Raw genomic sequence first — 14,748 nt, 5'->3', positions numbered from 1 at the left:
ACAGATCAGCTGCGGAGCTGATCTGTGTCTCACTTTTACTGCTGTAGGCCGGCTGGCACCTGTTGTTCCACTAGCTTGTGTTCAGCTCTGCTGCACTCTGCAGCTATGGGTGCCGCCGGCCTCACCTGTTGCTTAATATATGATTCCTTCCTGCTTCTTCCTGTCTGGCCCCTCATGTGTTTCTCTATTTAAATCCCTCTCTGACTAGTTCTGGTTGCTTGAGCAACATTTGTTTCTGAGCTCCCTACGTGTAACCTGCCTTAACCTGACCTCTCGTGAACTGATCTATACATAATTTTTTTGTGTAAAAAAACCTTGGTGACTTATTGTGTTTAGTTATGCGCACAAGAGTTCTAAAAACCACAGGCAGTATAAAGCGACACAGACACTGAGATGCTGGGAACTTGCACTATGCTTTATTGTACGTTTGTTTCGGTGTAAAATTGGCTTCAGTTTTGCTCTATAATGTTCTTAATCCAGTCAAAATAGCTGCAGACTTTGGTGTAGACACCAGGAGCATTACGGAGTGCACACATTCGACCCCAGGAGACCACTCCATACAGCTTTCCATTGCAGACCAGTGGTCCACCAGAATCAGCCTGTGAAAACAAGAGGTACATCAGTGCATGAAAGTACTTAAAGGATAAGACCACTAATAATTGAAATGTGTGTTAACTTGTGTGAATCAAACCACCTTCCAGCTTCTACAAGTAAATATTCACCAGAGTACCTCAAAACCTGACTAAAAAGATATAGATGTGATACATTTAAATTATTAAACAACTTTATTTTAGTTATATCTTACTGTATAATTCCATATTTTAAATATTATGCTGGTATAGTGCTCCTACTAGATAGGCTGCTAGGACAATTTAGTTTTTGGCTTCCTCTTTAAGAATCTACCTGTGGAGATTGGGTGGCAGACAGCTCCAAGGACACTGTTAGCAAGAATCTTCTTGGGGACTGAGAGTTGCATAGATGCAAAGGGGAACCAATTGCTAACAATTGCCATTATGGAGTACAGACATACCGATATCCCCAGCTACCTCCTGAAAAGCTACTTTTGGGAGCCTAGAGAGAATCCTGTTCTTTTGCTGTTGTTGCTGATTGTTTTGGCGTATCCTGTACCCTAAACCCCTCTACTGTTAAAGTTTTCAGCAATAATTCTCAAAAAGACACCCCCTGGACTGATTTTCTTTGTCTGTGCGCTTGGGCGACTGGTGGCTTCTGTGCTATTAGAGAGAACCTGCCTTTTTCCAGTAGGTCCCCTGCAGCTCCCTTCATATAGCTCATTACCTCTAATGCCCCGTACACACGGTGGGACTTTCTGAAGTAAAATATGCGATCGGAGCTTGTTGTTGGAAATTCCGACCGTGTGAGGGCTACATCGGACAGTTTCCATCGGAATTTCCATCGCACAAAATTTGAGATCTGGTTCTTAAACTTTCCGACAACAAAATCTGTTTGCGCAAATTCCGATCGTGTGTACACAATTCAGACGTGCAAAGTGCCACGTATGCTTGAAATCAAGCAGAAGAGCAGCACTGGCTATTGAACTTCATTTTTCTCGGCTCGTCCCACATGTTGTACGTCACCGCGTTCTTGACGTACGGAATTTCCGACCAACTTTGTGTGACCGTATGTATGCAAGACAAGTTTGAGCCAACATCCGTTGGAAAAAAAACATGGATTTGGTTTTGTTGTCGGAATGTCCCATCGTGTGTACAGGGCATAACACTGAATCAGTTTGATCAGGAATGCCAATCTACTAGACCAGTGAGACATTCTCTCTCTTACAACTATAAATTAATTCTTACAAGGTCTTCTCAGACTTTGCTGCTTTTCTTTGACTTATGGGAGAAAGACCTTTACGTTACACTCTTCTCAGAGAGTCCTGCCCAATCCTTCAGCATTTTTAGACACAAGTTCACACCATTGTTCGGATATTTACCAACTGTACCTCCTCAAAAACTCTGCTATTTTTCCTACTGTACCATAATACATTCTCTCTAAAGACCCACAAGAAATCAGTAATAAGATACTTAGTTAACGTGACCAGCTCCTACATCCTTGCTCTGTGTAAATCCCCTTCGCCTCCGCTTTGCTGTGCTGAGGATATCAGTTTCATGGAGGACTTAACTAGTTACCCAAAGGGCATGGACACCAAGTTACATAACTTGAATCTGATCGATCCATCTGCTAACCATCATCTATCTCCTTTGGGACCTTCTTAGCTCTTCACCAACAAGCCTGCCCCTGTCTATTTTGTTCCTCATTTTATTTCAGTGGCAAAAGGGATCATACAGCACAGTATATGGAATGAGCAGTGAGAAAGGGAATGTACAACATGGTATACAGAATGAGATGGTGTATAATATGAAACAATATATTGTGAAATAGGGAATATACAGCAAGGCAACTGTTATGAGGCGTTGTGGAATAAGGAGAGCACAAATTTGCATATTAAATGAGGATTGTGGCATAGGAAACGCACAGCATGGAAAATGTGAGTAGAAACAGGGAATAAATGGCATGGCATACAGTACAAGGGGTGTGGAATAGGGAATGTACAGTATGGCATTTGCAATGAGGCACTGTGGAATAGGGAATGAACAGTATTGTATGCAGAATAAGGGGGTACAGAATAGAGAATGTACAGCATTGCATATGCATATGAATAAGGCTCAGTAGCACAGGGAGTAAACAGCATGCTATTCTGAATGAGGGGGTGCGGACTAGGAAATGTAGAATATGGTGCAAGGAATGAGGCGCTGTGAAATACATACAGGGTTGCTTACCGAAGAGAAGCAAATTAATGGGCTCAGTTCTGCTTTAAATTTAAACTTACCTTTTCTGGTCCTGACCAGGCCCCTCTCTGCCCTGGGCCCCATAGACCAGGCAGTAGCTCTACCATTTGTCCTATAGCAGTCATATGGTTTGCTGTGGATATTCTTACTATCTTAGACATACAATATAAAGACATTTATGAATATTCATAATTCTATATATCGTCAATACTTACTGCACATGCGTCTTTGCCACCTTCTAGGAAACCAGCACAAAACATATTTGTAGTGATCATGTTTGAATAAGAAGATTTACAGCTGGAGTCCGACAAAACAGGGAGATCAAGACACTGTAATTTTGTAGCATATTGCACTAAAAAAAAAAAACCAATATATTATACTTACATTTTTTTTTATCAACTACTGTATAATGCAGTGTGATTTAAAGTGATTGTAAACACTCCCTTTTTTTTAAATAAAAATAACAAACATGCCTATACTTAACTGCTTGGTGTAATGGTTTTGCACAGAGCAGCCCTGATCGTCTTCTGCCATCGGTGCTCCAAGCCCCTCCTCTTCATCGGGTTCCCTCACGGAAAGCCGCTTTCCATGGGGGCACCCATGAGCGCTTGCTCTCGAGTCCTACTGCTGCGTTCATTGACACAGACAGCAGGACTCATCCCTGCTCCCATGTCACAGCTTTTTATTGACGTCAGCAGGAGTCAATTTCTCCTGGTGCTATCAATCTGTCCAATGAGGAGAGCGACAACGGCTGGAGCCTAGACTAGTGCACATTGCTGGATCGGGCTCAGGTAAGAAAAAGGAGGGGTCTGTGGGGGAGCTGCAGCACAGGTGGTTTTTTCCTTAATGCAAATAATGCGTTAAGGTGAAAAAATGTAAGGCTTTTTTCAACCACTTTAAGGTACGAGTGATGTTATACACAATATTTTTATAAAATCATTTACATTATTCTAGGGCAGTGGTTCTCAACTCCGGTCCTCAGGACCCACTAACAGGCCAGGTTTGCAAGATAACTGAAATACATGACAGGTGATATGATTTGCTGCTCAGTGATTGCAGTATTCTAGTCTGCATCTCCCCAAGGTAATACATAAAATCTGGCCTGTTGGTGGGTCCTGAGGACGGGAGTTGAGAACCACTGTTCTAGGGAGAGGACGAGAGCCATTTTTCTTATAAGTAAGTATTTTAATTAAAGCGGAGTTCCAGCTAAAACTGTTTTTTCAGTTTTGCATAGTGTGAGGGAGGGTTACCTTGGGCAAAGGTATATTTAGGTTTGTGTCCCCAGATTTCCCCCACACTTCTTGTCCTGGTGATGAAATTAAATATTGCCAATGGGAAATGGGCAGTAATACAGTAAAACCTTGGTTTGAGAGTAACTTGGTGTGAGAGTGTTTCACAAGACAAGCACAAATTTTTAATAAATTTTGACTTTATATACAAGTGATATCTTGATATACAAGTGTCGTCATGTCACAACTGAGTATAAGGCCCCTTTCACACGAGGCGGGCTCCGTTTCTACGGAGCCCGCCTCGGTCCGCCGGCTCAGCGGGAGATCTGTCCGTTGATCTCCGCTGAGCCGGCGGATGACAGGTCCCTCTCTGCTCACTGAGCGGGGAGGGGCTTGTCAGGCGCCGCTGCCGCCTATGGAGGGATCGGACGAAAACGGACAGCGTGTCCGTTTTCGTCAGATCTCACCCGATCTGATCCGCCAGCGACGGATCTGGACGTAGAGCCATACGTCTGCTTTTAGCGGATCGGACAGGGTCGGATGTCAGCGGACATGTCTCCGCTGACATCCGACGCTCCATAGGCTAACATGGATCGCCCGTTCAGGTCCGCCGTCAAAACTGACAGGCGGACCTGAACGGTCCGATCGTGTGAAAGGGGCCTAAAAGAGAAGAGAGGCGCCTCTAAGTGTAGCAATATGGTTACATTTAATGAAGGTACAACATTTAGCAACACATTGCTACACTTAGAGGCGCCTCTCTTCTCTTTAATACTCTGTAGCTCCTGCTGGATTTTGCTTCTACTCCCCTTGTGGAGGCTTCCATTTGTGGATGGACATTTTATGGTTACACAACCCACATTGCTATAATCTTTTTTTATATGGACTATAAACTGAAGGACCTATGAATAAATAGGTTGTGGAACGAATAATTTGAGTTTCCGTTATTTCCTATGGGGAAATTAACTTTGATATACAAGTGCTTTGGATTACAAGCATGTTTCCGGAACGAATTATGCTCACAATCCAAGGTTTTACTGTAATAACCTGACAGAATATACAGTATAACCCTCCCCCCTATACTAAAATCATAGCAAAAACGGTGGCATAGAAAGTGTGAAAAAGACAAAAATACTTCAAGGAACCAGAACAAGAAACCAGAGACAGAGGTGCTCAAACTGCTTTGAAAGTCAACTTTCATGTTGATGTGGGTTTCCAACTCAGGCTGATTTATGTTAAATAATCTTATACTATCATGAGGTTATACTTGTTGTTACAAATATATTCATATGCAATGAATCATGATGGGGAATGGTTGAGGTATTCATTTTACTGGTAGTTGTCTTGAGGGGCATTATGAACGTTGTGCATTATTCTAATTCTTGCAGGGAATGAGGTTCATGGGTTTGCCTTAAGGCTACTTTCACACTGAGGCAGGCGGGCGCCAGCGGTATAGCGGCGCTACATTTAGCACCACTTTACCATCGTTTTAGCGGCGCTATTCGGCCGTTAGCGGGGCGGTTTAAACGCCTGCTAGCGGCCGAAAAAGGGTTAAAACTGCCCGCAAAGCGCCGCTATAGCGGCGCTTTGCCGGCGGGTTTGCAGCGCTGCCCCATTGTTTTCAATGGGAAGGGGTGCTTTAGGAGTGGTGAATACACCGCTCCTACAGCGCTGCAAAGATGCGGCTTACAGGACTTTTTTGACCTTCATGCAAGCGCACCGCTCCAGTGTGAAAGCCCTCGGGACTTTCACATTGGAGTGAACTGAGCGGCTCATTCAGGGCGCTTTGCAGGTGCTATTTTTAGCACTTTAGCGCCTGCAAAGCGCCTCAGTGTGAAAGTAGCCTATTGTATAATTAATTTTTTTTACATGACCTCATTATTAAGGGTAATACTATTTAGTTAAAGATTGAGGTGGTTTTGTTGGTTTGCTTTGTAGCAATATTTAGTTTTGTGTTGTGGTGTGCCTGTTGGTGTTGGCCTTTTCTTACAAAGCCTGGCATTGCAGAACATTACCGGTTACATAATGGTTAGACTTTGGGGAAACATACCAGTTCCAAGTCAGTAAATTATACATACTTGTCTTCCCTCCAAGTAAAGTGCAAGCTCTGCAACTAGTATTGTAACATAATGCCTATAAGATCTTATTTTACACTTAGTTATTTTAAAAAGGATATTCCTACATTGCAAGAAAGAGGGGCAGAACTCTGGAAGCAAAGTTGCTGAAGCTGCTCTAGTTTAAACAAATCCTCTACAAGTTCAGAATAAACTCCATAAGTAAATTAAATTGATGCACATGTTCATGCATTATTACAATAGGAACAGATTTATAATGTATGCTTTTGGGATTGTTTGAGAACTTTAGGCATTTTTGTGTGTGCTGATTGAATTTACCTATCGCCATATTGTTATTTTCCCTGCTAATGTATATCTAAATCCAAGCACAAAAATGTAATGAATACCAGCTCACCAGTCTTTAGATGCTGCGTTTTTTTTCTGGGGTAATTACATTTTTTTGAAAATGCAGAACAATACCTGTAGATTTGGTCAGAAATGTGGTGCTTTTTCAGTTTTCTTTGTACTCCCAAACAGGTCTTTATAGTCCAAATTAGAAGTGCAGCCTAGGGTGACAATGCTGCTCCTCTCTAGGTGTAGTATAATATGTGAATGATGTCACCCTAGGACAAGTTGTGTGTTAATGGCAAAATTGCCGGGTGGAAATAAAGGAAATATAAACTGAAATAAGGAAATCATTGCAGGATACACATCTGAGGATTGTAAGCTGCAAAACTGTATATTACAATGTTTTTGGTTTTAGATATACTTTAAAATAACCCAGACCTGCTGACTGGACAGTAAAGGAGCAGCAGCACACATATGAGTCAGTATTCTGCTGTTTCCTTCTTTCAGTATGTTTGTAGTCAATTCATGTGCATTCACGTCTTCTTCCAATCTGCTACCATGCAGGTTATACAAGTCTGATAATAAAATCGGTCCTTGCATTAACTGCAGTTGATGTTTTTTTTTATTTTTTTATAAAGTTCAGCTTTAAAACAATTATTTTTAAAGTCCAGAAAATGAACTTACCTCCAAAGATTTTCATGTTTCCCCAGCCTGACACCAGACACTGACTTCTTGCCGTTGGGCAGGAAGAGGCTACTGGGATGGGTTGGACGTACTGATTGAACTGGGCCGGCTTAGCTAGTTTGACCAGCATGAAATCGTGATCGAAGGATTTATCATCATAGAGGGGGTGCATTATAGCCTTTTCCACCTGGATACTCTGTTCCGTTCCTTCTTGTTTAGTAACATCGTGTTCCCCAAGGTGAGCAATGAAGGTATTGGGCCTGTATAAGTTGGATATAAGAATAAAGATGAGCTGTAGATCTCAAAATGTATTAATTAAAGGTGACTACAGATAATGTGCAAAATGTAGAGGATTTCTATAAATTAAATTCATGGCAAAACATTAACTTTGCAGGACTTTGGATATTAAATAAGAAGGTGTGGGGGGTGTGACTATGTTTTGCTACCTCATTTTTTTTTCTGGTAACACAATACACATGGTACATTAAGCCACTGTGCGTTGGCTATAAAAACGCCCCTTTGAACACCACCCAATAAATATTTCTTTTTTGATAGTAAAGAAAAACTTGATGGCACCGCTAACCTTGCTCTATCAGCTAAATAATAACTTGTTTCCTATCATACTCTATCCTGTTTTCAGTATTGGATGACTTTGTGCCTACTGCCACTACTGACAAGCATCTCAAATATAATATACAGGCAATATATTAAATAAACCATAGAGATAAAATGGCAGTTGGGTTTGTGGGCATAACGCTACATGTGAATGGATTCATTATTTTTTTAATGATTTGAAAATGTAAACTATAGGAATAAAATCCGGCCATTGTTAGCAACCCTGTCAGTCCTGAATGGATTATCCAAACCTCTCTAGCTTCCATTTTTGCTAGCTCACTTTGCCTGGTAAATGCGTGGAAAAATAATGGAATTTTATGCAGGATCAACAGGTAATAAAACTGTTACTGCGGTGTTAATGTTAATAATCAAATATATATATTTTTTATATTTTGCCCATAGCTACGCTTTTAGGTAAAGCATGAACTGAACAGTGGATTTCCCATTGGTCTAATTATTCAGACAATTATAGATCCCATTTTTTTGGCTGACATATGATTCTCTGATCCTATTCAGGGGCCAAAACCATTTGAGCCCTAGGCCACTGGCTTGATCTGTATTCTGCATTGCCAAGTATTACCAATTTACAAAGAAGAATCTCTGAACTTACGGCTGATAGCAATGAGCTGCAGAAATGATCCACCGTGATGAAATCAGGGATCCACCACACCATTGTCCTCCATTGTAGCTGATGTAAACTTGCCAAGGTTGAGAATGGCTAGCACATTCGTAGCCATTAATAATCTTATCGTCGTCATACTGAGGAGCAGCAGCTGCAAAGGAATCAAAAAGAGTGTATTTAAAAACACTTGGTGAAACAGAGACCGAAAATTTGTTGCCAACCTTTGGGAAAGTTGAAAACTTAATTCCCACTTGCCAACAGTATATATTCACCTTCCCTTTGCTCCCCTGCTTCTATGTTCTACCAGCAAGGGCAAACAAAATACTTCCATGTACTTGGGGTATGGATGCTCATGCATACTGACTATGTTTCAGTGCTGGGCAAATCACCAAGCACTAGCATTGTTTCATCAGGAGAGTCCATAACCTTGGGGCACTTACAACTTAAATGACTGAGTGCATTGACAGGGCAACTCCTCTTGTTTCGTGCAGCTGTTTGATATGAAGAGGGAGTGAAAGAAAGGTCAGTATGTGCTTCTGTGGGGAAGGGGAAGAAGAATGCAAAATAAAGTTCACCTTTTGCTTTGCTCTGAGACTGCTTTTTGAGAATGCAGCATCATCTAACCTCCTGCATGAAAACCAGATGTCTGTGTCCTATCAAGGAGATTGACCTTCCCTTCCTGTCTCAGGAATGCAACAGAAAGTGAGTGGAAATCTCCCCAACTCAGGCAATTCTGCTCACATTGGTCTTCTGAGCAGGTGTCCTTTTTGCAAAATGTCCCCTTATCTTTTGTTCTTGTAACAACTTTAAAATGTTAATTTCCCAACACTTAATATCTCAGTGGAAATGTTGCCTAGAACAAATGAAGATGGTGAATCTACCTAGAAGACATGCATACAGTAATACAAACATATTAAGTTTCTAATCCGTCTGCATTCTATCCAAAACAGAAAAAAATGTTTTGGATATCCCTACACTTCAAAACAGCAAAATTCCTGTTTTAAAGGTGAAGTACAGCCAAAGCTCGTTTAGCTGTATTACTGTGGATTACAAGAGTGCAGCTTGCTCTGTGATCTGTTTTCAGCTGACAGCGGGCTGGATGCTGCATCCATCTAGGTGAGTATGATTTTGCAAAAAACAACAACATACTTCTCTTTTAAGTTGCAACAGAGATTATATGAGGTATAATGTGATTGGGTTTTACCTGCAAGCCCCAGGAACATGCATATCCAGATATAAAGCATAGTGAGCTGATGGTAACTCTTCTTCTTTGAATTGTTGGAATTTTGAATGGACCGTTGTCAGCTCTGGACAAGGTTTATAAAGGTCTGCAGAGTCAACAGGTTGTCGGTTCCCATGACTCACCTCCAGACATCTGACAATTCCCATATTATCTACACAGATTTTTCAGTTAATTCTTAGGAAACAATGAATACGTACATATATTTGTTCACTCTCCGTGTTTGCTGACGATACAAAAAAATATGAATGTAAGTTACTTGCTAGAGTGAAGAACCTTTGAGAGAGCTGAGGATCTGGCCAGGCCTACAGACTATTAGCATGCATTAAAAAGGGTATCTACTCAAGAGATAAAACTATAATTTTACCACTTTACAAGACACTAGTTCAGCCACATCTTGAGTATGCAATCTAGTCCTGGTCGCCAGTCCTCAGGAAGGATGTGCTGGAACTGGAGAGAGTCCAGAGAAGGGCAACAAAAATAATAAGGGGATTGGAGGACCTCAGTTATGAGGAATGACCACAAACATTAAACACCTAAACGTATTCTTCCTGGAGAAGAGATGCTTGAGAGGAGATAGGATAGCAATATACAAATACCTCAATGGTGATTCTAGCATAAGTAGAAAGCTGATCAGTCTCAGGTTGCTTAAAGTGGAACTGTAGGCTCCACAATGAAAATGGGAGGTAAGGCATATGAGACCTGCTTTTTTTCTTTAACAATAATGCTATTTACCTGCCTGTCCGCCCCTGTATAGTAAAACGCAGCTCAATGCACAAATTTGGCAACGCAGAATCTGCCAGAACTGCCTTACATGCATGGGAGTGACATCATCTCGGCCCAACCAATGATAGCAGCTGGCGATCGAGACCCGGAAGCCGGCCACATTATATTATTATTATTATATTATATTATATTATATTATATTATATTATATTATATTATTATATTATATTATTATTATATTATTACATTATAGCCAGTATAATTACGCTTTAAGAAGACGCATGGCCACTCAATTAAGTTGGAAAAGAAGTGGTTTAACCTTGACCTGCATAAAGGTTTCTTTACTGCTGCAGTTGGTGGTGGCAGTGGGGAGTGTTGATAATTAAAAAAACCTTTAGAAGGGCATCTGAATGAATGTAATCTACAATACATGGATATGGAAAATTGTAGAGACATAAATACATACAGACACATACACCCACACAGGTTGAAATGTAAGGACTGGTGTCTTTATTCAACCTTACCAACTATGAAACATGTCATTTGCAATCATTTATAGCTCAGTGTAAATTTTCTATTTACCTACTTAAGGACCGGAAGATTTTCCCCCTTAATGACCAGGCCATTTTTTGTGATACGGCACTGTATTGCTTTAACTGACAATTGCGAGGTCCTGCAACGCTGTACCCAAACCAAATTGACGTCCTTTTTTTTTCCCACAAATAGAGATTTCTTTTGGTGGTATTTAATCGATTTATTTGATTGGTTTGCGCAAAAGTAGGGTTGCATTGATACTACTTTTTTAAGACCGGAACTTTTTTCCAAGTACTCGCCGATACCGATTACTGATACTTCGTGTGACAGTGGCACTAATATGCAGCACTGGTGGGTGGCACTGATGTGCACTGATGGGGTGTGGACTGTGTCAGTAGTTTTTTCTTTTTTTTTTTTTTTTATATTTTTTTACAATTTTATTTTTTACAATTTTATATTTTTTTGTTATTTTTTTACATTGCTTTCTTTTTTTGGAGGGAGTGGACAGTGTCAGTGTTTTTGAATTGTATTTATTATTCTTACAATTTCACCTTTAAATATTTATTTATTACAATTCTATTTTTTTTTTAATCAGCCCTGTTGGGGGGGGATACCCTTTGAAACGGGGAAAGGATTTAAGGACACAGATTCCCCTTAAACACAGGTTATGATGCTCAGTTATGAATGGACAGTCAGTGATTACTGACTCTGATCATTCAGAAAAGGAAGGAGCCGATAAATTACAGATTTACCAGCTCCTTCCTCCACTCTTCATCCTGACAAATCCAGGACATGGGGGACAGGAGAACATGGAGAGCCAGGGAGCAGAGAGGGAGGAGGACACCGGGGAGAGGGAGGAGGACACCTGAGAGAGGGAGGAGGACACGGGGACAGTAGGGGATGGTGGGGGCAGTTAAAAGCACCAATCTCCCTGTATAATTTTTAATAAGCACCTGACAGCCGTGGGAGGGATAGGAGGAGAAGTGGTTGTCAGAAAAGCTATACAGGGAGATTGTTGCTTGTAACTGCCCCCACCGCCGCATGGATCACCTGTGAGGCTGCCTGGCCCCCCTGCTGGGCTTCAGGATGCCTGGTTCAATGCAACAGGCATTGGATCAAGCATCGGAGCATTTGCACGAGCACCAATACTCGTGCAAATGCTTGGTATCGGCACTGATACTAGTATCGATGCATCCCTATGCAAAAGTTATAGCGGCTACAAAATAGGGAATAGATTAATGGCATTTTATTATTATTATAATTTTTTTTTACTAGTAATGGTGGTGATCAATGATTTTTAGCAGGACTGCAACATTGAGGCGGACAGATCAGACACTTTTTTGAGACCGTTGACATTTATACAGCGATCAGTGCCATAAAAATGCACTGATTACTGTTTAAATGTCACTGGTGATCAAGGGGTTAAATGTGTTCCCTGGGAGGTGTTTCTAACTGTAGGGGCTGTGTACTGACTGGAGCAGGAGAGAGATCGCTGCTCCTAATCACTAGGAACAGATGATCACTCTCTACTCCCCTAACAGAATGGGGATTTGTTTGTTTACATTGACAGCTCCACAGAGAGTCAGAACAGGGATCTATCGCAGGTGGCCGGTGGACATCATGGCCACTGGCCACATGCATTAGCACTCGTGCCATGCAGCAGGCGGGCACATGCTATAGCTGCTTAAAGGTCTGACGTAGAGATATGGCGATTTGTGGGAACGAGCCGACCTGCCGTAGTATAATGGCGGCTGGTCGGCAAGTGTTTAAATAAGCAAAATACTTTCCAGTGGCATGAAAACAGAAGGAGCGCATAGTCTTACAGTTTTGCTTTAGAAAGCAGCCACAGCCTGAGTAGAAAAGCCTAACCTAATAGCAGCATGCTGTAGAGAAGAATCCTTTCTCTCTGGGTGGAAGCAGCTGTCTTTCTGTAGTGGTCCAACATATCCCTTCATGAGTCAGACCTAACGCTCTGTTAGGAGCAAAATTTGTGCAGCTTATTGGAGGAATTTAGCTCTAACTCGGCAGAGGGTGTGTCAGATCTCTGCAGAGTCAACTTCTTCCACATAGAGAGCAACAGTCCCAACTCTAGAACTTGTTGACTGGGGGACAGGATTTTCTACTCAAGCTGTGACTGCTATTTAAAGAACATGAACCATTAGACTTTCCACATACTCCTGCAATGTATTAGGCTGATTTAAACTAAAAGTTCAATTGTGCTTTAAACAGAAACTGTTATGGTTTAGAGTTAGTTTAATTTGACATATTTTTAAAAATCTGTAGTGAGGAAGCATTCAGAATAAAGTGGTTGCAAACTTCTGAAATGGAAAATGAAAACGCATATCCTTCTATAGTGTATACTTGCCTCAATCCATAGCATTTAGTGTGCATACTGTCTATTGTCTTCTTCCTCTGCTATCTACATGAGTCAATTCTGGCAGGTTGTGCCAACTCTAAGAGATCCAGTGGGATGGGAGCTCCATCACACAGCCTGTGATTAACAGCCTCAGCTGTTACTATCCTGAAGAAGTCTTTGTGATAAAATGCATCAAGCTGAAATGACGTCATACGCAGGAAACACCAGACGTACTGGTATTCGTCCCTGTAAGATCAGAGCTGGTGTTTATATTGTGTTATCGGAGTAAAATATGCTTTTGATCATAATACTACACTATGGGAGCATTTTTGTTTTATACAGTATGTCTGTCCTATGTCTGTCCTACATTGAGGAGTGGTGGAGGAACAAAGGTGGGTTTTGTGGACTACAACTGAAGGAGATTATTAGGAAGAGTAGAGATTACTGGTTGTTCCTATTTTGGAGAATATATTGAGGGGTGAGAATCTTAATGGAAAGAATAGGAACCTGGATGTCCTATCAACCATACTTGCATAAATAAGGGATCATTGACATTTATTTTTAGGTGAAGCGTCACGTACTTGTGGGAATTTTTTCATTATTTGAGCTTGGCAGTGTGGAAATCAGGCTCCGATTATTTCTGTTGCATTTTATAATTTATGTGTTCACTATATTGGAACGTTGTGTTCACTATATGGGAAATTTAACATGGATGTAGAAAGTGTGACACGGAAGATATTTGATTATTTACTGTTACTACAACATATGTTTTGACTGTGTTACAGCATTTGTGGGGTTTCAGTTTATCATTTGCTTAATATAGATATAGCACAGGTTTTCGGTCTTTAGCTGTATATCGCTAAACCATTACATGGCTGTGGTAAAAATATAACCTCTCCTTGTGTCAAAGACCTTGGTGACTCAGACTTATCGGTGTTATGCACATGAGAGCCCTAAAAACCACAGGCAGTGTAAAGTAACATAGACACTCAGAGATGCTGGGAAAATTTAGAATGCTTTAATATACATTTGCTTTGGCGTAACGTTGACTTTAGTATTTCTCAATAACATTCTTTAATACAGTCAAAATAGATGCAGACTTTGGTATTGACACCAGGATATCCTCTTTGTGCACATCCTTGACCTCAGGAAACCACTTCATACAGCTTTCCATTGCAAACCAGTGGTCCACCAGAATCCCCCTGTGGAAATAGAGATACATCAGTACAGGGCAGGTCATTAATAAAAGCGTAAGACTGCTAATAACTTAGTACTTCGTTTTAGACTAACCCACTATGGAATAAACCACCCTCCAGCTTCTAAAAAGTATGCATTTACCATTCCACCTTAAAACAAAAAAGATACAGATGCTGGCACATTTAATTTATAAAACCACTTTATTTTAGATAGATGTTCAAATTCTATAGTTAAATATCATGTTTTGGTACCAAATTTTGCAGTTTTATTTTAGCTGAGCAAGAGTTTTAGCAGGGACGGAGCTGGAATTTCAGAAGGCCTCATGTTTACTTGGGTCTC

At 40.9% G+C, this 14,748-nt stretch overlaps 1 protein-coding gene across 1 annotated transcript; it reads right to left on the bottom strand.

Moving 5' to 3' along the window:
* Positions 1-394: 394 nt before the first annotated feature.
* Positions 395-9,672, bottom strand: LOC141110026 (trypsin-3-like). The gene is made up of 5 exons (XM_073601272.1): positions 9,561-9,672; positions 8,345-8,507; positions 7,120-7,379; positions 3,023-3,159; positions 395-599 (listed from the first exon to the last, which is right to left on the bottom strand). Exons 1-5 carry the CDS (start codon positions 9,598-9,600, stop codon positions 450-452), a joined length of 750 nt encoding a protein of 249 aa, XP_073457373.1. The 5' UTR covers positions 9,601-9,672; the 3' UTR covers positions 395-449.
* Positions 9,673-14,748: the final 5,076 nt, after the last annotated feature.

Source organism: Aquarana catesbeiana, linkage group LG10 (assembly GCF_042186555.1).
Source record: "Aquarana catesbeiana isolate 2022-GZ linkage group LG10, ASM4218655v1, whole genome shotgun sequence".
NCBI lineage: Eukaryota > Metazoa > Chordata > Amphibia > Anura > Ranidae > Aquarana > Aquarana catesbeiana.
This window is presented reverse-complemented; position numbering and strand designations above follow the sequence as displayed.